Source organism: Branchiostoma belcheri, unplaced genomic scaffold (assembly GCF_001625305.1).
Source record: "Branchiostoma belcheri isolate BF01 breed outbred unplaced genomic scaffold, Haploidv18h27 scaffold100, whole genome shotgun sequence".
Lineage (NCBI taxonomy): Eukaryota > Metazoa > Chordata > Leptocardii > Amphioxiformes > Branchiostomatidae > Branchiostoma > Branchiostoma belcheri.
Window position 1 is genome coordinate 314,904 of NW_017802381.1, and position 10,575 is coordinate 325,478.

The 10,575-nt window shown below is 38.8% G+C and overlaps 1 protein-coding gene across 1 annotated transcript in view; it reads left to right on the forward strand.

Moving 5' to 3' along the window:
* Window positions 1–9,950, forward strand: part of LOC109473127 (galactosylceramide sulfotransferase-like) — a 13,566-nt gene extending 3,616 nt beyond the window's left edge. Inside the window, exons 2-3 of the mRNA XM_019773033.1 lie at window positions 1,845–2,936; window positions 9,620–9,950. Of these exons, the coding sequence (XP_019628592.1) occupies window positions 1,845–2,936; window positions 9,620–9,950 (1,423 nt within the window). The remainder of the gene's footprint in view (window positions 1–1,844; window positions 2,937–9,619) is intronic.
* The last annotated feature ends 625 nt before the right edge of the window (window positions 9,951–10,575 follow it).

A 10,575-nucleotide genomic window follows, 5' to 3' on the forward strand; every position in this document is an offset into this window, starting at 1 on the left:
TGTTTGCACCCCTTATTCGGGGGCACTGAAGATAATGATAAAAATTCACATTTTACCATTACGGGACTGAACTATTATGAAGGGGTTTTGCTTCTTTAAAACATTTTAGTGTGTTTCCTTGTTGAATAGAAATGTTAACCATCTTCCTATCAAGTCAGTTCTTACAGCAATGTATAAGAACATATGGGCCATGTCAACACATGTGAATTTTAGCAGAAGGAAAGAAATCATATTTCGCCCCCCCCCCCAACATCCAAATGACGTCAGATGACTTTAAAAGACAAGTCTAATTCTAAATCACCCAGATAACCCCAAAATAGCCCAGATGGAATACAATTTCTGTTTTTATGTTCCAGTGAACATAAACCCTTGTGGATTAGGTCAAAAGATCACAGTCAAGGGTATACAATGGACAACGCAGTGTCAGAATTTCCTCTTGAAGAATTAACCAATGCCAATTTATACATTAACATGTGTGTCCTTGGGATCCCCCGGGAAAAAGATGCACAGTATAGGAACAGCCGGTAGCGGACGGGAAGATACTGTAACGGTATTTTATAATCTACGATTGTATGTGTTTACAGGGAGGTGTCACTCTATATTATGGAGGTTTGGATTGGCTATATTATAGTAAGGTTAATGACCAGCCTGACCCTCGGTGTATACGGTGTGGTAAAGCCTTGTAATATGCTATAACCATCTCATCAAATCATCTTATTCGCTATGCTCACTTGGTGGTTTTATTCGGTTGTTATAGCAACTGACAAGGCTTTATCACAAAATATACACCTCGGGGAAGGTCACTTATTACTGGGCTTTTTGCGGATCTTTGGGACTGGAAGGGGGCTCATTCGCCCTCCCCCCCTCAGAACTCGTGAACGGTATATCATATGACCACCATTTTAAGAGGATGGTTTACTAGTAATAATTATCCATAGTAACTACTAGTATTTTGTATATCAATACGACGTAATATGACATCATAATGACGTCATTTTGTGATTTTACTGCCTAAAACCATGAAAATAGGTTATTCTCGTAAAACTTAATAGTATACAACAGAAGTTTAACAAAAAGTGTTTGTGATAGAATGTTAAGGTCTACTAAAAATGTTGCCTATAGCAACACAAGTGACGTCATAAAATGACGTAATGCATATTTAAAATAGCCGCCATCTTGGATCGTCAATCTTGAATTTTGGAAATTATTCTTTTTTTCTCAAAATAAAGCTTCAAGAATTCAAGGAAAACAGACAACATAGGTTAAAATATACCTTCAATATAAAAAAAGTCGGAGCAGCGATACAATTTTAAGGAAAAGGCCGGAATGTACCTTTTCTCATTATATGGTCCGCCATCCTGTTTTTTTTTGACCGATGGCGTTATGAGATAAGCATGAATTATGCATAATTATTGATAAAATTACATAGAATTACATCGGCTGTTATTTCAATTTCAATTAATATTAGATAGCACGTGGAAATTAGAATAAAAGCCTGCAAATTTTATTGTTTAAACCAAAATTACTAGTTTTTGCCAAAAAATGCTTGAAAGCAACCCGTTACCATGGCAACACAAAATATGAAGAATTATCTCACTGCAAATAATTTATTCCCAACAATATTTATGAAAGTCACCAAGTTTGGTGGCCCTAGCACAAGTCGTTCGGACGCTATCCGACATTAAAACTGGCTCAACTCATGTCGGCTGTCTAATGTCCTGGGCAACTTTAATCCGCTAACAACACTAGACAATAGTGTATAACGTTTACCTCAGAGTGTTAATTGTAGGGAAATAACGAAAGATCGAGTAATATTTCATTGATTGTCGTTTTTTTTTACACAGACTTGGCTTGGAAGCTGCTACCAACCTTCCCATTCGATCGGTTAGTGACGAAAAAAAAGGTGACGGAAGAAGCGTCTTTAATGATCTTAAGGTTTCCATAAGTGATAGGAAAACGTCTAATGGCGAAAAAGACAAGAGAATCGTTAGAAACTGCCAACCGAAATCAAACGTGGTGTTTCTGAAGACGCACAAAACGGCAAGTTCTACAGTACAGAACATACTTATGAGGTACGGCCTGGCCAGGAATCTAACATTTGCCCTACCCTATCCTGGTCGTATTCTGAGCCATCATCGCCACTTTTCAAAGTCAAATGTCCTCCAGGAGCAATTCCTTGGCAACCGCACGGCTTACAACATCCTGTGCCATCACATGCGATTTCACTACGACAGCATCCGGGACCTCATGCCAAAAGACACCGTGTATGTCACCATAGTAAGAAACCCGGTAGATATATTTGAGTCGTCTTTTGAGTACTTTGGATTTGGTCCAATGTACAACATATCCCAGCCAAACGCACTAGAGACATTTCTCGACAATCCTTCATACTACGTCAGGAAATTCGGGGAGATACCGCATTCGCACAACTCCATGTTCTACGACCTTGGGTACAACAACAGGGATCTGACCTCACAGCAGACAATAAAATCCATTATTGAACAACTTGATCGGATTTTCTCTGTTGTCTTGGTATCAGATTACTTTGAAGAATCTATCATCTTATTGAAACATGCTCTGTGTTGGGACATCGATGACGTCACGTTTTTCAAACTCAACTCTAGGAGCGAGAAGTCTGTACATCACGTGACTGCAGACATGGCGAGGAAAATTCTTCATTGGAATAAGGCTGACGCCATGTTGTTCGATCACTATAACAAAACATTATGGTCAAACATTTCCCGCCTTTCTTTGACATGGAAAAACGAAGTTCAAAAGCTTAAAGAAAGGAACTTAGAACTAAGAAACGCCTGCCTGGAATCTGGTCGGGTGACAATGGACGAAGTAGAAAAGGAATTTAAAGTTTTTCAGCCAAATGGAATTTCTATGAATGGCTTTGTTCTGAAGGACAGCGCCAAAAAAAATACGACATGCAGGTGGATTGCAATGCCGGAACGTTCGTTTACAAGGGAATTGCAGAGAAGGGAACTCAAAAAACTAAACGTCCACAAATTGCATAGAAAGACGACCCTTTAATTTGGAGCAGGATTTAACCCTATCTAGACCGGGCTTTTTTGAGCTTTGTGGGACGGGGAGGGGGGGGCTCTTTCGACCACCAAATTTTCAAAGAATGGTGTACTAGTAAAAATTTATGATACTTACAATTTTAATGTCGTTATGACGTAATATGACGTCATCATGACGTCATTATTGTGATTTTATCGGCCAAAACCGTCTAGATAGGTTATTCCCTGAAAACTAAACGGTATACGAAATAACTTTACCAAAAGTGTTTATGACAGAATATTAGGGTGTAATGAGTCTTATGTTGCCCATAGCAACACCGGCGACATCATAAAATGACGTCATGCATATATTACCTATCCACCATCTTGGATCATCAATCTTGAATTTTCAAAAATATCTTTTTTAGGATAAAGCCTAAAATACATTGTAAATAGACTAAAGACGTTCATATGAACCTTTTTTGTAAAAAGAAATGGGAGTATTGATGAAATTTTAAGGAAAATAAGCTGTATTTACCTGATCTAATGATATGGTCCGCCATCTTGGATTTTGGCCAACGACGTCATGAAATTAGCATAAATTATGCATTTGTTATGATAAAATTTACATATAATTATATGAGATGTTATTAATATTAGAAACCATGTGTAACTTGACATAGAACCCATAAAATTCTGTTGTTGAAACGGAAATTATTAAATTTAGCAAAAGATGCCTGTCAGAAACCCGTTGCCATGGCAACAAGAAAAATCATAATCTTATTCCACTGATAAAGATTTGTTGCCAACAATATTTTAGGAAAAGTCACCAAGTTTGGCGGTTCTATAGCTCTAGCCGTTCAGACGCTATGTGACATCAAAGTTGGCGCGGGCACTTCCCCCCCCCCGGGTCTAGATAGGGTTAAACACCAGTTTTTAAATGTTAGTTTCCAGATTGGTAATATTACGACGTTATCTATCTATCCATCTATTTATTTATCTATCTATCTATCGATCTATCTATCTATCTATCTATCTATCTATCTATCTATCTATCTATCTATCTATCTATCTATCTATCTTATCTATCTATCTATCTATCTACTTTCTATCTATCTATCTATCCATCCGTAAATCCATCCAATCCATCTCTGTCTCTCTCTGTGTTTGTCTGTGTGTTTGTGTCTTTGTGGAAGCAAATCATAATTTTGTCCTAAAGAAAATGTCTCTAAAATTAATGCATCGGTTTATATATAACACGCGACAATATTTTAAAAAAACCTGCACACAAAAATGATCCCTAGAGAACTATCACTGATATCTACATACGTGTTGTCATCTCTTACACCATTGTATGAAATGTGAAAATATGAAATTGTCCAGGACAAACTATGTTTGAAAAGTGATTGGTAGTCATGAATGTAAAATCTTTAGAATATGTACAAAACTTTATTTTTTTAAAGCTTTTGTGCTAGAAAATAGGTGACATTAGTTTGGGTTCCTAGCAGAATGTTCTAGAACTCAAGTGCAGTTTGTAAGAAAATCTTCGTTACAAATCCTTGGGTCAATTTTGACCCCGCTGGACGACCTCAAATTCTCTAGGATTACGCAATCAACAATGTTCCAATCTTAGTAAAACGTGTTCCAATGTTTCAATGTTCCATTCTCAGTAAATTAGCTCCTGATTTGCATAATTTTCATCTGATTATGTCAAGCATCACGTCAGCTACTCACATGCCAAAAAAAACTACAATCCGTCTACCATGTACCAGTTCTTGGGTTATCTTTTTTTTATTTTTTTTTACAAACGCTCCTGCAGTTCCTGAACAAGCTGCTAGGGGGCACAAACTCATGTCAATTTTTATTTATTCTAAGAAATATCTTCCAACCAAAATTCGTGACCCTAGCATATCCAGATCGCGAGACATCAAAACCGGAAGTTCTGCTGTAGTACCAATAAAAGCAGCCAGGGGGCAAATCTAATAATTTCTAGGTCTCATCAAGACCTACCCATCTACCAAGTACAGACGGACAAACGTTACTGAAAACACAACCTTCTTGGCGAAGATAAAATATCTTAGGTCGGAGACCGCATGCCATAAAGGAACATTTGTGTATTCTTTTTTTTATCCTCAACATTACACCTTCCCGGACTGATCAATCTGTCACCCTGGGGTGCGCACGGACCTCAGAACAATTTTTAGAAATTATCAGTATGCTTCCAGCTCAATTGTTTTGCTGAATTGATGTGTGAAACTTTGAGTCCACATTACGTACAAAAATCATACATTATGACCTTTTCCTATTTTTTGGTGAAAAAAAAAGAAATACCCTTTCTTTAAAGATTCTTAAACCCTTTTCAGACCGATAGAAGGTTTTAAGGACCGCGCCAACTTTCATCTCAGATAGTGTCTGAACGGCTTGCGTAAGAACTACCAAATTCTTTGTCAAATAATATAATGGTACAAGAAAAATAATGTGAACATATCCTTATTGATCTTAACCTGTTTTATCCAGGAGCTGTCTCGCTGTAAAGGTTTACCGGCAACAACCTGTATATTTATCACATAAGAATGTTTCAATATTTCTATAAGGGATGGCAGAAATCAGCTGCATATATCTAGAACCACCACAAATAGTGCCATATTTTATTGACAATTATTCAAATGTCATTACTGCGTTAACCTCATTAAAATGTTATTTACAAAAAACATTTTTATCTGAAAGAATATCTGACTCAAACACACCTCAAACCGAACTGACTATTACTGTCGGAAAATTGTTCATAGATCGAAGGAATTAAAAGATCATTCCGACACAATAGTAGCCAAAGGAACCTACTGAGTTCGGCCTACGGTACAGGTATATCCTAATATACCTGTACTGTTTTTAAACCGGTGCCGTTCGGCAACACAATGCCACAATCATGGCCTATGAAGCGCAATATTCGTCTACTAGTAGATCTACTGCAGTGATATATCTAGGTTTCTTTTAAAATCTCAACCCATCATACAACCCAAGGTCATCCTATATAACGTTATATATAACTATAATACGAAATGAGCAAAAATGAGCACAAAGGGCCAGGTGCACAAAGTTTAACTTTGAACACCGGGATACACTTAGAACCCGTTTATACCAAGTTTTATATATCTTTATTCTTTAGTAGGGTTTAGCCTGGTATGAACGCAGAATATACAGCTTCACCAAGACTCATTTTCGATCGATGTTGTGTGAACATGTAAAGAACAAAAAGTGTGTACGGATTATGGATTGCCATGTGGATCCTATTTTCTAAGGATGGCTACAGCCGTGTTTAACCATGGAGGTAAGGCAGGGGAATAACGCACTTCTCAGCTATCTATTGTGACTGTAATTAGTTAGGACACGGGGACGTGCGTCAATGCAGCACACCCTGGATAAGCAACGGTGTTTATCCAGGATGTGCACTTTGGGAGGGGCTTTATGGTTTAGGAGGCGGAGACTATCTTGCATGTGATTATCGTGGTTAGAAGACCGCCATTTTGTTCTCCTCGCCCAGAGTTAGCGTAAAATTAACTCAGCTGCTGGTTCTTCATATATATAACAACGTTATAGGATAGCGACACTTCGTTGTGCACACTTAACTATGTAACTGTCCCAGAATGTTTATTGAGGCATGATATATTGAATGCAAGTCACTATGAGCTCCATTCGCAACGTCGCTAGCAAACAACAGATCTGGATACTAGCGTGTGTTACACAAGATCTCGGCCGGAGGTTAATGACTCCTCGCCCCATGGGGTGGCGGACTTCCGGCGGCCGGCGAGGTTCAGTCAGGCTAATCTGGATACCTACTCGCTCTCTCCAGAATTTGTCCCAGACCAAAAGAGCGCATCCTGTACACGTGACAGCTCTATCCAGAAGTTGTCTCAGACCAAAAGAGTGCACCCTGGATACGAACTTGCTATATCCAGAAGTCGCTTTAGACCAAAAGAGCGCATCCTGCAGGTTTACCTTGTTTTGAACGTTTTTTTATTCTATTTTTTTTTTAGTTTTTGCCGGGCTTTCTACTTCATCAGCTTTCCTTTTGGTATACTCAATAAAAACTGAATAAATACACATATAGCTGGAAAAAAACCACCAAGACGTCCAAAATTCAAACGTCCAGATCTCATTTTCACCTCTGCTTGGAGAGAATGCAGGGTCTCTCCTGGGTGTACTTTTTGTGTGTTTCATCAGAAAAACGAAAAGATGAGTAAATATTTCTGCCAAACAATGCGCTTCTAACCGGTTCAGAAACCCGGCCAGTTTTAGAAAATGCCGGTCCTGAACCAAAACAATAATTTCTTCCGCTCTATACATTTCTCAACACGATTTTGAAATACCGAATTCCACAGTAATATATCGTTCTATTGTAGGTTATAGCAAACTTTTAGGGCTCATTCTCTGTTACTTAGAACTTCGCAAGGAGTTCTTGCCTAGCCTTGGACACAAATGCTTGACGGGTCCCACGCCCAACAGCATTTTACTACATTTCAGAACACGTCCCTTATTTCTCGCATTGTAAGCTTAACCTCCATAGTATGGTGTATTCCTTAGTAAAAATGTATTTTAAATGGCAAAAAAACTTTTATGGTATCATTTAAAATCTTCTGTATTTAGACTAAACGTACATGTAAGGGACAAACGGTTATCATTGGTTGGGGAACCGGACATCTTCATGAAAACAGTATCTTATAGCCTCGCCTACCGTTCGATTGCTCTATATTATATCGCCTGTAATTTTGCTCGATATTGTTCTAACTTACGGCAATCAGGCGGTACCTGTTTTCATGTGAATGAATACCTTGAGGGGACGAACGGAACGAAAGTTGGACAAACGACACCTTCACAAAAACAGTATCTTATAGCCTCGCCTCCTTGATAGTATATAATTATATATCGCCTGTAATTTTTCTCGATTTTCTTAATTACGGCAATCAGGCGGTGTTTTAATACCTTGACTGACTGAAGTAACTAGCTGGGAAGGATTTTTTATGGAAATAATGTAGCCATTGCAGCAATATTCTTATGTCCTAAGCTACCTAACAATGGCTGTCTTGGCATCCCGCCAGTTTACATCAGGCAGACAATTAGCATTTAGTTGGAACGCCATCGGCTATTCAAATTCTGACTTAAAATACTAGTAAGCCAATCACCTCATGCCTCGCATAAAACGACGACCAATCAGTGCTTATGATACAAATTTCAAATCCGTCAGATGGAGTGAACGTCACTCTATGTTTGAGCATTGCAGAGTGTGCACTGTGCAATCTAATCTTACCGTTCTATAAAATGTCCACGGTTTCTGGAACCATGAAAAAGGAGACAATGAGAACTTTTTTCCAATCTTTATTCAGATTCAATACACATAACAATAATGTTGAAAACGAGACAAACTGATACATGAACAAAAAACGAATAAACAATTATTTTACAGTAACAATAAAAACTCTACAAACAATAAAAACGCTAAAACCATACCTAAATCATCTACTCAAATGCAGAATACAATTTCCCCTGCTTATCCATGTGTTTTGGTATTTTCCCTCTTCTTCTTCTTGCAATATTAATCTCCAAATCATGAAAAAATTTGACAAAAGATACAAAGTTCGACAATTTTAACATTCCCCGGCGATTTTTGAAAATGTACATTTTTCCTAACAGCATGATTAAATTGGAAATGGCAGAGCATTGATCATTCAGATCCCCAAACACTATTTTCAATTCATTCAGTTGCAGATTGGTTTCCGTTTTGTCCTGGAACCTGTCATGAAAAGATTCCAAAAAATAAATGACTTTAGAACAGTTCCAAAAGATCTGTTTTGGTGTTTCTTCCTCCTAACCGCACAAAGAGCAATTTGGTGAGTTTTTAATGTTCCAGAGATGCAATATCGTGTTTGTGGCTAAGAATTTATGAAGTAATTTATATTGAAATATTCTGGTTGGGGCATCCATTAAAAGTCTGTATGATAAAATTAACACTTCTTTCCATGGTATGACTTCATTGAAATCATCTTCCCAGTATGACATGATTTTAACTGGATTTGTTATAAAGGTCTCCATGAAATGATTATACATCTTTTTGTTAATTTTAACAACCAGTCAGGCATTGGTAATTCTTCAAAGTAGGCCTGCACCCCTAGTACATGCAAGTGCGCACCACTGCATTCAGGCCTCATGGAACCGTTGCGAGAGATCGCAGAAACTATCATATTATAGTTTTTAGAACGAACATATTTAAATTTCTTAACAAACAAATCATAAGTCAGGGGCTTCCCATTCATGCCTAGCACGTCCTCTACAAACAAGACACTTCTGTCGAGGAGGTCTGTCCATATAAAGGGTTTGCCGTAAATTTTAAAATTTGAGTTAAACCACAATATTTGCTGTTGATTGGATAGAGAATAATGATCAGGATGGTTGAACTGAAAGACCAGCCATGCTGCCAGTGCATCCTTGAAAAACACGCTAACTTCGGGAAATTCTCGTTGCAGAAAGGTTTTAACTTTCCTGTCATTATTATCTATCTGCATGAATGGGTATAGCCCTTTGCTAAATATAGGCCACCAGTGCACTGGGACTCCACCCAGGTCTCCCCGGCGCCAGAGCTACAAAAGACCAGGCACCCACGACATCTCGCCTCCCTCATACACTAAGGGAATGAATGAGGGAAGAAACACGCACGACAATCGCGAAGGCCACACATCAAGGAATGCTAGTAACCAATACTGGCGGGATAACGGACCTCCCAAACCGAACCAGTACAGGGGAGCACGAGTGGGACCATCCTCGCCGAGACCGTACGAGTCGACAGGTAACACAGTGAACTACGCCCCACCTAGGATGTCAAACAGACCGGCCAATCCCACCCCTCCCCCGCCACTCTACCCAAACCGACAGAGTCCGCCACCGCCACCATAATGGCTCCAGGAATGGCCCTCCCCCCAGCTAGAGGCGTACGGCGGCCCACCGAGAAACACCGGACGCCCCCCTGGCTTGAGCCCCTCCCTTCCCTTTCTACAACATGGGGAGAAGCTGGCATGGACGCTTTCCAGGCTCATCTTTTGGATTCAATGAACGACCTCGTGGTTTCAACTAAACTCTGATGGGCATCCCTCAACGAACTTTCGATGTGAGGAAGTGCTCAGCAAAGAACTCTGTTAGCAGAAGTAGAAAGTGTAGCATTTCTTAAAGTTTCTGGAACATACACGGACTCGGCAACAAATTAGAAGATAGTGATTTCATTAGACAGTTAGAAGGGTTTGACTTCTTTTCATTATCAGGGACCTGGCACAGCGGTGAGTTGACCATTCCTAATTTTCTCTACTTTAGCAGCTCTAGAACTAAATCTAGAAAAGCTAAACGCAACTCCGGAGGAATTATTTTTATGTTTAGAAAACAATATAAGGACCTTGTTTGTAAACTAAATAGTAAAAGTGAGGATATTGTATGGGTAAAGATAGATAAACAATTATTCAATCACGATAGAGACATATATATATCTAGCATCCGTATATATTAACCCTCAAGGCTCAACTATCCATAA